We start from the raw sequence: 15,663 nt of genomic DNA, 5'->3' as shown, positions 1-15,663 counted from the left end.
GGCTGGCATTAATCCAAAAAACACAAAATAATAAATGTTGGAGAGGCTGCGGAGAGATTGGAACTCTCATACACTGCTGGTGGGAATGTAAAATGGTACAACCACTTTGGAAATCTATCTGGCGTTATCTTAAACAGTTAGAAATAGAACTACCATACAACCCAGAAATCCCACTCCTCGGAATATACCCTAGAGATACAAGGGCCTTCATACAAACAGATATATGCACACCCATGTTTATTGCAGCTCTGTTTACAATAGCAAAAAGTTGGAAGCAACCAAGGTGTCCATCAACGGATGAATGGGTAAATAAATTGTGGTATATTCACACAATGGAATACTACGCATCGATAAAGAACAGTGACGAATCTCTGAAACATTTCATAACATGGAGGAACCTGGAAGGCATTATGCTGAGCGAAATGAGTCAGAGGCAAAAGGACAAATATTGTATAAGACCACTATTATAAGATCTTGAGAAATAGTAAACCTGAGAAGAACACATACTTTTGTGGTTACGAGGGGGGGAGGGAGGGAGGGTGGGAGAGGGTTTTTTATTGATTAATCAGTAGATAAGAACTGCTTTAGGTGAAGGGAAAGACAACACTCAATACATGGAAGGTCAGCTCAATTGGACTGGACCAAAAGCAAAGAAGTTTCCGGGATAAAATGAATGCTTCAAAGGTCAGCGGAGCAAGCGCGGGGGTCTGGGGAACATGGTTTGCGGGGACTTCTAAGTCAATTGGCAAAATAATTCTATTATGAAATCATTCTGCATCCCACTTCGAAATGTGGCGTCTGGGGTCTTAAATGCTAACAAGCAGCCATCTAAGATGCAGCAATTGGTCTCAACCCACCTGGAGCAAAGGAAAATGAAGAACACCAAGCCCACATGACAACTAAGAGCCCAAGAGACAGAAAGGGCCACATGAACCAGAGACCTACATCATCCTGAGACCAGAAGAACTAGTTGGTGCCCGGCCACAGTCGATGACTGCCCTGACAGGGAGCTCAGCAGAGGACCCCTGAGGGAGCAGGAGATCAGTGGGATGCAGACCCCAAATTCTCATAACAAGACCAAACTTAATGGTCTGACTGAGACTGGAGGAATCCCGGCGGCCATGCTCCCCAGACCTTCAGCTGACACAGGACAGGAACCATCCCCGAAGACAACTCATCAGAAATGAAAGGGACTGGTCAGCGGGTGGGAGAGAGATGCTGATGAAGAGTGAGCTAATTATATCAGGTGGACACTTGAGATTGTGTTGGCAACTCTTGCCTGGAGGGGGGATGGGAGGATAGAGAGAGAGGGAAGCCGGCAAAATTGTCAAGAAAGGAGAGACTGAAAGGGCTGACTCAAGACGGGGAGAGTAAGTGGGAGTAGGGAGTGAGATGTATGTAAACTTATATGTGACAGACTGATTGGATTTGTAAACGTTCACTTGAAGCTTAATAAAAGTTATTAAAAAAAAAAAAAAAAAAGTAAGTTTAACTATATTAATATTTTGAAATTTTATAAAACAGAATCACTTGAGAAGATTAAAGCCAAGTCACAGGCTGAGAGAAGGTATTCTCAAAGCACCTAAGGAACTTGCATCCAGAATGTAAAAGAGCTATAAATCAATAAGAAACAACCCTAAAACTTATTCAAAATAGGCAGAGGATAGTAACACAGGAAATCTGAAGAGCCAATAAACACACAAGAATTCAAACTCACTAGTAATTACAGGAGTGCAAGTTAAACAGAAATCAAAGTGCCATATAATCCCAACTTAGAGGGCCAATACATTCAGGTATCATATCATCCACTACTGGCAAAGATGGGGAACTCTCACATATTGTTGCTGTATGAGTATAAACACAAGCACTTTAGAACATAGTTTGGCGATACATACGAAGTCAAAAAGATGTTCATGACGTATGATGGAGCAATGTCCTGGCTAGCTACATACCCTGGAGAAATCTGCACACCTGCACAAGTTGACCTGTGCAACACTGTTGAAGAGCTGAAAAAGGGAAGGCAACCTGAATGGCCACCCAGACAAGGGTGGCTAAGCCAGGGTGGATCCAGTGGCACCACTTGCAAGGCCACACAGGCTGCTACAGCTGGCGCCCATTCTGGGTGGTCAGGGCCAAAGAATTGCCGGCTGTTAAATACTTTGAATATTGGGATAAACTGTGAGTTACTCATCCGATGGAATGTCATTCCACAGTTAAAACGAATGAACGAGTTCTACATGCACTTATATGCAGAGATCTCAAAAACATAATGCTGAATGAAGAGCAAAGCTGTGGAGAGGTATTATTCATGCTTTAAAGAAACACACAAAAAATACTCTTGTTTAAGGAGGCATACTTAGGATAATTATGTAGTAAAGGTATTAAAAATATGGAGGGGATCAATATCTCCCAAATACGTACTGACTTCAGGAGAGTTGGCACGACTGGGGATGAAGGGAGGAGTGAGGCTGGGGAGAAACACCTACAGGGCTTCTACTCTGTTGATAGTCTATGCTTTGTATAAAAAAAGATGCAGAGCAAATGTGCCCACTATTGGCATTTATGGAATCTGGGTGGTGGGCTACAGCTGCCTGTTTAATTAATGTCTGAACATTTATGTAAGCATGAAATATTTTATAATTATTTTCTCAATTTAAGTGGTTCAGTTATCAAAATATTTATTCTCCATGCAAAAATCAAACCAACTGACTATAGTCGCAACTCACTTAAAATAAGCTTGTATTAAAAATTTAGATTTATAAAAAGATCAATTAGAGGGTTGTTAATCACATTAAAAATGTATTCATTATATAATTCACCATTTCCAATCCTGTGACCTGAGTTTGACTTTCCTGACATATCCCTACTTTATAAAACAGGGTACACTTGTTAACGCGCTTTTCCTGTAGATCTTCTATAGATACCAGTCCGAGGGCGATTTCAGACGCACATTCAAGTTGTTACTTTGGAAAGGCATTTTTTTCCTACAGGAAGACAGTCTCACAGAGCTGCCATAAACAATGGGATCATCATATCCTTCACCCAAACTCCCATCATACTTTATTCTTAACTCTTCAGATAAATCACAAATGACACAGGGAGCACTTTGGGAGAGAACATAGTTTGTGGCTTTTAACAAAAGTTAAGAAGCAAAGACTGATAATTTACATACAGGGTGGCGTCGATGTCTGTGTACCAACGTCCATCAAAGCCTGGGTTACTTCTCTTCTTATCTTCGTTTTCCTGCTCTTCTTCCAGTTTCCTCTGAGCCTCTTCCTTGTCTTTGGCTCGCCTGAGGCAGTAAGCTTTCTCTTGCTGTCTTATTTGTTGCTCAACTACTGGATAGTTCTGCAATGCCTGAATCCTCTCGGAACGCTCTATTTCTTTACCATCCAACCACTTAAAAAAAAAAAAAAAACCAAAACAGTACAATTATTCAAAAGAAGCGATTCGGATCAGTTCCAAGTTAACTTTGATAGGAATATTTTAAACTGAGAAATAAAAATGTACCACGTTGTCGTTAGGGGCCGTGGAGTTGATTTCGGCTCTTAGTGACCGTAGGTACCATAGAGATACAGAATTGAAATTGGAGTAATTAATGGGAAATATTAGAAATAAAGCTACCGTTCCAGGATTACCTATTCATTTACCCAGCCTCATTCTACAAAAAAGGTGTCAACGTCCTAATCCCAAGAACCTGTGAACATGTTACCTTATGTGGCAAAAAGGACTGTGCAAATGTGATTAAGGATTTTGAGACAGGGAGATTATCCTGGATTATCAGAGGGGCCCAATGTCATCGAAAGGGTCCTTAGAAGTGAAAAGAGAGGCAGGAGTGTCAGGGTCAGAGTTAGAGACAGATTTGAAGATCATATGCTGCTGGCAAGATGCCCTGGTGGTGCAGAGGTTAAGTGCTCAGCTGCTAACCAAAAGGTCAGTGATTCAAACCCACCAGGTGCTCCACAAGAGAAAGATGTAGCAGTCTGCTTCCATAAAGATCACAGCCTCGGAAACCCTGTGGTGCAGTTCTACACTGTGCTATAGGATCGCTATGAGTTGAAATCAACCCAAAGGCAACGCGTTTTGGATGCTACTGGCTTTGAAGATGGAGGAAGGTGCCATAAGCCAAAAGATGCAGGCAACTTTTGGCAGCTAAAAAATGCCAGGAATTGGATTATCCTGTAGAGCACCCACAAGGAATGCAGCCCAGCTAATACCTTGATTTTAGCTGAGTGAAACCCACTGGGACTTCTAACCTCCAGAATAATAAGATAACAAATTTGAGTTGTTTTAATCCACTAAATCTGTGATAACTTGTTAGAGCAGCAATAGGAGACTAATAAGATGAAGTGAGATTAAGGCTTAGTTTAGGAGTTACAGTCTTCTTCTGTCTTTCTTTACTTGGGATTTTCACAGCCCAGAGGCAGTGTGCCTGCTCACTGATGACAAATTATACATACTCTGCGACAAAGAGGAACTCCTGTAGATCAGGAATTGTTATCCATTTACAGATGAAGAAAACGAGACATGCCACTCAGAGACCGTCTGTCTGCTAACAATCCTATTACACTACGGGGCCTCTTCCCTACCCGGAGTGTCTGAGACACTTGGAAAGGGGAAAAGGTGGAATTCCCTCAAACCTCCTCACGCGCCTATCTAAAAAAGAACTGCTCTGTTAGCACAATTCCTTCAAGTAGATCACAAGATTTCACAGAAATGGTAATTAAGATTCTAAAGCTTATCAGCCTGTTTTTAAAAGCTAGTGAACGCATTTATGGATACCAATTTTCATAAAGTGGCTGCTGTCTTTTGCATTTGCTAATTCTGAGAAGTCTTTTTGAAAGGAAAGACTTGATCAGCAGCCTAGAAGTTAACCCAAAGAGAAGTAGTGAGAGTGGTTATAACGTGAAAGGAGGAGGCTTCAGAGTCAGACACGTAGATTCAAATCCCACCTGTGCCAATCAACAGGTGTGTCAGCCTAAACAAGGAGCTTCCGCCAGGACCTCCAATAGTTCATTTGGTTTTGACCCCCTGCTGAGAATTTGCTTTTCCACCCCAGATGTACTGAATCAGAATCTATATTTTTAACAAGATCCCCAGGTGATTCTTATGGATCCCCAGGTGATTCTTATGTATATGTAAAGATCACCTGGGGATCTTGTTAAACTATAGCTTCTGATTCAGTATACCTGGGGTAGAAATGCAAATTCTCGGCAGGAGGTCAAACTGGACTGAACCAGTTCAACTCTCTGAGCCCTGGTTTCCTCACCTGGAAATGCACCCATTCATTTCCTTGCAAGGGTCCATGAGGAGCAGAGATGACATGTGCAAAGTGCCTGGCCCAACCCCCAGCCCACATCTCAAGCACACACACTTGCAGCCAGAATGCTGAGGCACTGACGCAGAGTTCAGCTGTGACAACCTTGAGGCCTTCACGGTCACTTCAGAGAAAGGGCTCATGGGATTACGCTCCAGGCTCCATTTCTATGACATTCAGGTCTCCTCAGCTCACTGTTTCAGAAGCTGCTGTACAAGGGTTCCTTGCCTGGGTTACACTAAGCCAACCGATCATTTATTCTAAATACAAATTCAAAATCCTATTATTTGAGGCACTCCTTCTCCTAATCTGAGAAATTCTACATGGGAGAAAATGTGCTGTATTAATCCGACAGTCAGCGATCTCGACCGCACAGAGCACAGCTGCCTAAGAGACAAATGTCCTCTGAGAAATGAGGAAAATGCCCATCACAAAGCCATGCATCCCATCTGTCGGAGAAGCATGGAGCCCATTCAGGTCGGCGACTTGTGAAAATTAACATGACTGCTTTACTATGCTCGGCTGGATGATTTCCCTAGAAACTGTATATTCCTCCTAGACTCAAAAATACTAGATTAGAACGCATCATGGTATAAGAAAGGAGCCCTGGTGGTGCGGTGGTTAAGTGCTTGGCTGCTAACCAAAAGGTCAGTGGTTTGAACCCACCAGCTGCTCTGTGGGAGGAAGGTGTGGCAATCTGCTCCCACAGAAGATTACAGTCTTGGCAGTTCTACTCTGTCCTATAGGGTCGTTATGAGTCCGAACTGATTCAACAGCAACAGGTTTGGTTTTTGGTTTTGGGGATGGTGTAAGAATTAAGACACAGAGTAATTGTTCTCCAGTGAGGAACCCAGACCAACAGCGTCAGCATACCTGACAGCTTGTTAGAAATGGAGATTCTCAGGCACCAGGTCAGTCCTAAGGAATTTGAAACTCTGGGGCTGGGGCTCAGCAATCTGTGTTTCAAAGAGCCCTCAAGTATTATGACATATCACAAAGTCTGAGAACCACTGACACAGAAAACGAGTTTAAAAGCAGCAATGATAAAAATAATCATTATAAAAGCACAGTAGTCTAAGACTTAACCACTGTGGTGGTGTTGTGTGCCGCTGAGTCAATTCTGACTCATAGAGACCCTAAAGGACAGAGTTGAACTGCCCCGTAGGGTTCTGAACCACCAACCTTTCAGTTAGCGGCCTAACACTTACCCACTGTGCCACCAGGGCTCCTTATTTACTGCGCTGTAGTCAGCTCAGTAACCCTAAGCTTTTGGATTGCTATTAGTAGTGACGGGTGCTCTTCAGAACAAGGATGGGAACTCATTAAGTAACAGTTAAATTAAAATCTGTGTGCTCTGAGTAGAAGAGGAGAACATTACATGAATTATTTTACAAAGATTTATTAAAACAATTTTAAAGGTTCAATAAGACAATCAGTTTTAGTTCTCTGGACTATCCCGTTCTCTGAAACAACACATGCCCTGGCAACGCCGTGAGTAAATCAGGGATTATTTTCATTGCTCCTTTCCATTTCTCTGCGTTCTTGCAGCATGAAGATAAGCGTACCTTTAATTGTTGAAGAGTCGCCACCACGAACTGCCTGTACCCTTCAAAGTCAGCACACGGGTTACCCATGAGAAAGAGCTCCTTCAGCTGAATGTTGCACTGCAAGGTTTTAATGCTGCTCAGCTCGCCGATGAAATTTACAGTCAAGTCGAGCTTCGTCAGCCCTTCACATCCTGTCAAGAAAAATGAAAAGAAAACAAAGCAACAACAACAAAAAAAAATCACAGTTACAGGACTTTAAGTCTGTTGAATAATAGCACTGCTTACCTAGAAGTGGTTTTTCAGAAGTATCAACTCAGAAGCTTAATCTCATCTTTCTATTGGCATCTGCCCAGGTTTCAGCCCCACAGGCCCTCCAGCCAGGACAAGTCACTTCCCTGCCCACATCTGAGAGCCCTGGGCCAGATCAGGTTTGGATTTGGTCCGCATCCAGCAGAAGAAAACCCAGAATAAGCTGCTGCTGGAGTGGGTGCTTCATTAGAACAAAGGTGCTCCCGCTGGGACGGCACCTGGAATCTGTCCGCTTGAGAGCACTGCCAGGTAGCTGCCAGGTAGATACATCTCAGTGTGAGGGGAACAGTGGGAGGTGTCCCAAAAGGGAAGGCATTTTATAAAACCAGTGCATTGTAACTAATCTTAGCAAGGTCACCTTGAAGAGACAGAATGGCTCCAAGACCACCCAGAACTGAATTGAAGGCATCAAGGAAACTAAAGACTAAGAGGCGTTTGGTCATCAGAAGAATGAATGAAAAAGGATGGGAGCCATGGAAGCAGAATTTTGTAATAACTCTGGCCCATCCATCTGCATTACAGAGATAGCCAAACAATATGGACATACAAATCAAATTCAAGTATGAATCTGAACTAACTCTCCTTGCTCTCGTTCCATGGAAACTCAGTGGTTAGGAGTCTGTCTGCAGAAACACACACTTACACAAGCTTTGTCCACTGCAAGGGCCTTGGAGCTGCCATATCCCAAAAGCAGTGAGCACAGCTAGCGCTCAGAGCTTGGTTTCTAAATGCCATTCTCCATTAAACAGAACCAGGGTTGCTTGGGGGAATGGCTGACTGCTGCACTGGCCTAGGGAAAATAAAAGATGAGCCTGAGACATCTTGATGTGTCACAGAGCAAAGGAGGACGGAAAGAACAAAGCAGACAAAACACAGGAGCCAGCCTGGGAGAGCTCCATCGGCCAGACCTGGGAGAATTTGAGCATCAAATTAAATAATGGCAATAACATTGTAATTCATGGAATAAAACAAAATCCATGAGTTCATACTGATACAACGAATAATGAATGAATGAGTCAATGAAGAAAAGATAAAGTTTTTCCTTAGAGTGCCACCTGAATAAATATAGGAAGAATGATGGATTTACAAAATCATTACTGAATGTTAAAACTAGTGCATGAAAGAATGATGAAGAACAGGGTATTTATATAACTCCAGAGTATCTTCCCACAAATTACTTACTAATTGCAAAGTGAAATAGAGTAAATTGGCAGTGGAGAAACCTGAAAACACCACCTTACGCAAGTAGAAAAAGAAGGTACTTTATTCTACCTGGGTGAGCCCTGGTGGCGCAGTGGTTAAAGCACCAGGCTGCTAACTGAAAGGCCGGCGGTTCAAACCCACCAGCTGCTCTGCAGGAGAAAGGTGTGGCAGCCTGTTTCCATAAAGATGCAACCTTGGAAACTCTATGGGGCTGCTTGCTATGAGTTCGAATCAACTTGAAGGCAGAGGGTGTTTTTTGTTTTTTTGGTGTTTTAGGTGAATGCACAACAAAGAAAGAAAAAAACAATACTAGCTATTTTTTCCTGTCCTATTAAAAAAAAAAGGCCAGAAAGTAAACACTTATTTTCAAAATTGAGATTTACTCAAGTAGGTGGGCTGAGTATATGTATCCAGATTCCTCCTCTCCCACCTCAAACCCTTAAAATTAAACAAAAAGATTACTTTCCAGCAGATATGCTACACCCTTCCTTCCTATTCTCCCCTCCCCTCCAAACATGACAAAGACCCTGTGACCAGTGCGTCCATGGACTGCAGTCCCAAAGCTCAGACAATAGTGACAATGCTGCCCTCTGGTGGTCGACTTAAAAAAAAAACAAAAAAAAGTTTTCACGTCCTGTACTTTTTTAACAAAAATAACAAGCCCTGGGCAATCCAATCCAGGGAGCATTTGAATTACTCCTCTGAATTTTCACGCTTACTTTTGCCTACTACAACACACAGATATAGAGAACATTGTGTTGTTCCGTTTGGTTGACAAGAGATCACGGTCACAGTGCTGCAGAGTGGTAGCTGGAGACGGGAAACACCTCCATTTCTTATGTAGAAAAATGTCAAAAACGGAAAGAATCATCTTGATTCAAGCACAAATGATGGGTTTCAGGCTTTGATAGTGGTGATTTTCTAGGTTTTGAGGATAAAAATCAAAAACTTATGATGCATTTTTATGCTATTTGATGCATAACCTTGACAGTCACTGAAATACCGATTACACGCTAGGAGGCAACAGGTGAAAGCCCTCCAGGACCTAAGCGAAATCCTCCTCACTTCAGCAGACGGGAGTGGGGTGGCGAGCACCTCGCCACCTCTGCCCGTGCCCCTCACTCGGAAGGGAAGCCAGTCGTCCTGCCCGCCACTCACACACAGTCCACAGGAGCCCCCAGGCAGGCCAGGGGCTGGTGGGGAGCCAGACCTCGCAACTGCAGAGCAAGCCCACACCAGCCACATGACCAACCCAATTCTCAGTGACTAAATGTACAGACAGCAAGGGTCACCAGATGTTAAGAGAAGACTAAATTAAAAGGCTGAGAAGTCAAACGGAAAACTTTGTATAAAGAGAGATGATTCTGGCTGCTGAAGAAACTGGGGAAGAAAACATTCTAACCAGTATCTCCAGAGAGACTGCAAGAGCTACCTCACCATGGAACCAGGACAGGTCTCCACAGAGAGCAGCCATCAGAGCACAGGCATGAGTCCGTGAGAATGAAAAACTGTGGCCAAAGTAAAGAGCTAATTACAGATGGACTGAATTACAGAATGAACACAGATGAGCATAAAGCGATCGTTACGAAATTTAAAATAAAAGAAACATCCCAGCATGCAGAATAACAAGACAAAGATGTTTAAATAAGGAATGCGAGTTAAGAGGCAAAAAGGATCAGGATAGTCAGCCAAAATCTACCTAAAAGAAGTTCTAGGAAGATCTGGGAAGACAGAGAAGAGAAAAGTATCTCCCCGCCAGAAAGAAAACATACAAAAACCTCCACGTAGCCAGATGCCTGAGTAGTTTCAAAACTCCGTGGACAGAGAGAAAACTCTAAAAGCTTCCAGGGGAAAAAGAGGTTTTCTACATGGGAACCAAAGTCAGATGGGCATCAGGCTTTTCATAGGCGAGACAGGACGCTAGAAGACAACAGAGCTATATCTTCAAATTTCTAAAACAAAAAAATAACTTCACACCTAAAATTCTATATACATCCGAGCAAAATCATTAACGTACTGAAATAAAAAAAAAGTGTCAAACTATAATTCTAAACCCAGCCAAAAATATCTTTCAAAAATGAAGGTGAAATAAAGACCTTTTTATTTATACAAAAGCTGAAAGAATTCATCACAAGCAGACCAACACTATAAGGAAAGTTGAAGAAAAATGACACCAGAGAATAATACAGATTGGCACAAAGGAACGAAGAGCACCAGAAAAAGTAATGACGTGAAGGGTCAATATAAAGATACTTGTCTCGTTATTTAAATCACTGCAAAATGTGAAAGATTGCTTATATAAAAATAACAACAATGAAGTCAGGGTTCACAATCCATGTGGAGATAAAATTTACAAAAATGATAGCACATTGGTGAAAGGGGAGAAAAGGAGACATACAAAGACAGGTTCTTAGGTGAAGTGCTAAGAGGCCTGGTGGTGTAGTGGTTAAGCGCTTGGCTGCTAACCAAAAGGTCAGCAGTTCAAACCCATTAGCTGCTCTGCGGGAGAAAGATGTGGCAGTCTGCTCGCGAAAGGATCACAGCCTTGGAAACCCTATGGGGCATTCTACTCTGTCCTATATGGTCACTATGAGTCAGAATCAACTCAGTGAGAACGGGCTTTTGGTTATGTGAAGTGGGATAACATCACTCAAAAGAGATAAGGTAAAAAAGTACACTGTAAACCTTGAAGCAACCACTAAAATGACAAAACAGTTATAGCTAATAAGATAAGAAATCAGAAAAAACTAAATCAGAAAAATATTCAGTTAGTCTGAAAGAAGGCAGAAACAGAGGGGAAAAAAAGGAACAAAAAAGAGATGAGACAAATAGGGGAAAAAATAGCAAGATGATAGATTTAAACTTAACCATATGAACAACCATATTAAACGTAAATGATCCAGTGTGATGTTAGCGAAAATAGTGGAGGAATAAAGACTTCCAAAAATTCACCCCTTCCTAAAAGCAACAAAAAACCTGGCAAAACTTGTCAGAATCAACTTTTTCAGATCATGGGAAGTGAACCAAAGACTCAGCAACCCAGGGAGCATTTATTCCAGAAAAATGGCTGAATCTTGATAAGAACAGTGAGCTTTGTGGTACCTGAACTTGCACTAGTCCCTGAACTGCAGCAGCAGTAGCTCTGAAAAATAACAGGCAGCATTCCCGCTATAGCCCAGCAGACATCAGAGGGCGCAGAAAGGAGCTGGAGGTCCTTCCCAAAGAATTATCGTCTGACCCGTGTGGTTAAAGCACTCCGCTGCTAACCTAAAGGTCAGCAGTTTGAACCCATCAGCTGCTCCACAGGAGAAAGACGTGGCAGTCTGCTTTAGTAAAGATTTACAGCCTTGGAAGCCTTATGGCGCAGTTCGACTCTGTCCTGTAGGGTTGCTATGAGTTGGAATTGACTTCATGGCAATGGGTTGGGACCTGTGTGGGGATTCCCTGGGAGACTCCATTTACAGGAATGACTTAGAGTTCAAACTGTGCTAAAAGCCTTCTTCTTTAGCAGTGATTAGAGTCTTTGTTGAAAACAATTACAGGCAGCAATTTTAACTTTGTAGCTGCCTGAAGCAATGCAAAAAGCTGGGGCAAACAATAAATCAAAAAACCCAAACCAGCTGCCGTGGAGTCAGTTTGGACTCGGGCAACCCTATGTTGTGTCAGAGTAGAACTAGGCTCCACAGGGCTTTCAGGGGCTGACTTTTTTGGAAGTAGTCACAAGATCTGTCTTCCGTGGTACCTCTGGATGAACGAAAAACCTCCAACTTTTGGATTAGCAGCCAAGTGCTTAACTGTTTGTACCACCCAGGGACTTTGGGGCAAACAAGAGACTAACTAAAAAGCTTAGTTGGTGTCTTAACTATCTCGTGTTCCTACAGAAATACCACAAGTGGATGGCTTTAACAAATAGAAATTTATTCTCTCATAATCAGGGCTCCAGCCCCAGGAGAAGGCTTTCTCTCTGTGTAGTCTCTAGAGGATGATCCTTGTCATCAATATTCCCTTGGTATAGGAGCTTCTCTGAGCAGGAACCCTGGGTCCAAATGACACATTCTGCTCCCGGCATTGCTTTCTTGGTGGTATGAGATCACCCTGTCTCTCTGCTCACTTCTCTCTTTTATATCTCAAAAGAGACAGGCTCAAGACACAATCTAATCTTGTAGACTGAGTCCTGCCTCATTAACATAACTGCCACTAATCCCACCTCATTAACACCATAGAGATAGATTTTACAACACACAGGAAAATCACATCAGATGACAAAATGGTGGTCAATCACACAATACTGGGAATCATGGCCTGGCCAAATTGATACACATAATTTTGGGGGATACAATTTAATGCACAACAGTTGGAAAGGCCGGGGAATGAGATGTCGATAGGGTCTCTGAAAAGCTCTGCCATCTTCCTGGGAATCTAGAAGGCCACATGCATGTGCAGGGCCATGCACATGCTCAGGAAAGACCTGAGAAGGCCCTGAGCTCCTGCCTCTGACTGGCTTGAGGCTCTGAGAAAGCAAGAAGTAGAGGCTAAAGCAGAGATGATGTAAACTGGCTGAGTGTTGATGGTGTGCCCCAACACTCACAGAGGGCACCTCAGCAAATACTGGGAAATTTATTGGTTACAAGTGCTTAAAGAAATCTGTTAAATTATTGGCTGACCACTAAGCTAACTAAAGAGGAGCCCTAGTGGCACAGCGGTTAAGCGCTCAGCTAACTGAAAGATCAGTAGTTCAAACCCACCAGCCAGTTCGTGGGAGAAAGATGTGGCAGTCTGCTTCCATAAAGATTACTGTCTTAGAAACCCTACGGGGCAGTTCTACTGTGTCCTATAGGGTCACGACGAGTCAAAATCAACTGGACGACAACGGGTTTTGGAAGCTAACCAAGGATAGATGACAGTGGCAACACATGACAAAGAACACGGATCTTACAGAATTAGTTCAGAAAAGTCACTAAACAAAAAACAACTACAACAAGCAGCAACAATAAACCCTGGGGAGAGGAGAGAATCTGATTCCCAAAGTAGCCATATTACATTATTTAAAATGTCCAGTTTTTAATAAAATATTATAATACTCAAAGAAAGAAGAAAGATGGCCCATACACAGAAAACAACAGTTAACTAAATCAGTTTACCACCATTCCATTATAGGGCCCTGCCCCCATTCCTGAGTATCAAAAGAACAAGGTAGATAAACAGGTTAACGCAGAAAAGCTCTCCAAGATATATTTCTTCAGGGAAGACATTAATTTTCATAGCAGTGCTCCACGGTATGATCCCACTGATACAAAGCAAAATGAAACAGAGCCACCTCCTACATACATGACACTGTTAACACCAGTTACCTATGGAAAGGAGGCTGGGTTACGAAAGGTGAAGTTGCCTTCCGTTTTTGAATCTACAGATATCTTTATTGTCTGGGTTTTTACAATCAGGGTTAATAAATGTTAAGACTTACATAAAATGTTAATTGGAAAAGTATACCTATCGCTTAAGCAATACTATTTAAATCTAATTTTGAATCCCAATTGTAGTTCATAACAAAATAGAAGACAATTCTTACCTTCCAAATTTTCAATTTTTTCAATGTTGTTTAAAGCTAAATTCAAATATTCAAGTTTCTTGAGTTTGCTAACGTTTTCTGAAACATACAAATAGTGTAATGAATTAATCTTCAAGAAAAAGGACATTACTCCATAATCAATCTGTTGTGAAAATGATATTGAGGCTGTAAGGATTACCATGATGGCTACCAAACCACATTGCTTTCTCACTCTGTGCCTGCACAACAGACATGGTTGGTTGCCTGGGAAGCACCAGTCCTTCACCTCTCCTAATGGAACCCAGTTTTGTTCATGTCTCTCCCAGCCCCAACTCCAGGGGTTAGGCTTGACCAAGCTGGGCCAGTACATGGCAATTCCATCTCTTTTGCCAGTGACGGCTCAGGCACCCAAGCTGAAGCCAACCAGCCCACGGCAATTGCAGGGCAACCGTATGGTGCAGGAGAGGGCAGGTACATCCAGTAGACTCAATCAGATGAGAGGGCAAGATCAACTCCGACTCATGGAGACCCCACGTGTGTCAGGGTAGAACTGCACTCTGTAGGGTTTTCAGTGGTTGATCTTTCAGAAGTAGATCACCAGGCTTTTTTCTGAGGCATCTTTGAGCCTCACACGTTTTGGTTAGCAGCTGAACTTGTTAAACGTTTGCACCATCCAGGGATACCATTTGCTCCTACCAGCCTGAGAATAACCATTTATCTCTCCAAACCTCAATTTACCCATTTTTTTTAAAAAATGAGGATTCTGGAATAAATTACTCAAGTTTCTCTCAGCAATTAATATTTTTTTCTGACCATCCTAACGCTTACAAAAGGTTCTCTCGACAACATCTCAGCATTTGATAGTCAACAGATTTGGAGACCTTCTATGTGCCAAGAATTATGATAGAGTTTCTAGTCTGTATCTTTAATAAAAACACTTAATTTTTGTTAAAACTGCCAGCCCACAATAAAATACCTGCTCAAAACAGAATTCTTCTTTCCAACCTTTGTTATATGCATTAAAAAACAAACAAACAAGCACATTGCCATCGAGTTAATTCCAACTCACTAAGACCTATAGGCCAGAGTAGAACTTGCCCCATAGGGTTTCCAAGGAGCGTCTAGCGGATTCGAACTGCCAACCTTTTGATAAGCAGTGGAGCTCTTAACGGCTGCACCACCAGAGCTCCTTGTTATATGCATAGCTCTCAAAGAGTCACCTGGTATGAAAAAAATAAGATCTGTTTGAGAAAGATTTCCTAAATTTACTCCTCAAGAATGACCAGGGCCAAACTGGTCAAGGGGGAAAAAAAGGCTCTACAAGTAAACATGTATAGGACACCCTGGGCAACAGAAAGAGAGTCTGAACACTGAGCCCAAACCATCCTGGAAGCAGTTCTCACCAACTGCCTTAGCCAGACCAACCAACTCGGGGTGGATCAAATCCCTTCCCATTTCAAGCAGTTCTCAACCTTACCCAGGCACGAGGCTCCCTAGGAAACTGTTAAAAATGGAGCCCACCCCCGGAAGTACTTGTTCAGGAGACTGGGGTGGGGCCCAGATCTGCACCTTAACAAAATCCAGATGGCCCCCAGCCCCCATGTGGATCAACTCCAGTACAGCCATCCTTCATGGCCCATCTGGATCTCATGAGGAAGAACAGAGCTTCGGGAAAGGCAACCGTTTTCAAGCTTTTACCTCAGCGGCACAAGAGCCAGTCTGAGTCCTAGAGCAATAGT

General features: G+C 42.6%; 1 protein-coding gene across 5 annotated transcripts in view; it reads right to left on the bottom strand.

The window, feature by feature from the left end:
- DNAAF11 (dynein axonemal assembly factor 11) overlaps window positions 1-15,663 on the bottom strand; it is a 105,954-nt gene that overhangs the window by 76,740 nt on the left and 13,551 nt on the right. For 4 of the 5 annotated variants that reach the window (XR_007513261.1, XR_007513262.1, XM_049853918.1 and 1 more), the window contains exons 3-5: window positions 13,946-14,023; window positions 6,883-7,055; window positions 3,173-3,399 (exon numbers count right to left, since the gene is read on the bottom strand). Coding sequence is in view for 3 of the 5 variants with exons in the window: in XM_049853918.1 (XP_049709875.1) it covers window positions 3,173-3,399; window positions 6,883-7,055; window positions 13,946-14,023 (478 nt within the window). In the remaining 2 variants the exon portion in view is untranslated. The remainder of the gene's footprint in view (window positions 1-3,172; window positions 3,400-6,882; window positions 7,056-13,945; window positions 14,024-15,663) is intronic. The other variant, XM_049853917.1, reaches the window with a different exon arrangement.

Source organism: Elephas maximus, chromosome 15 (assembly GCF_024166365.1).
Source record: "Elephas maximus indicus isolate mEleMax1 chromosome 15, mEleMax1 primary haplotype, whole genome shotgun sequence".
NCBI lineage: Eukaryota > Metazoa > Chordata > Mammalia > Proboscidea > Elephantidae > Elephas > Elephas maximus.
Note: the sequence above shows the minus strand (reverse complement) of the source record. Positions and strands in the feature narration are given on the sequence as shown.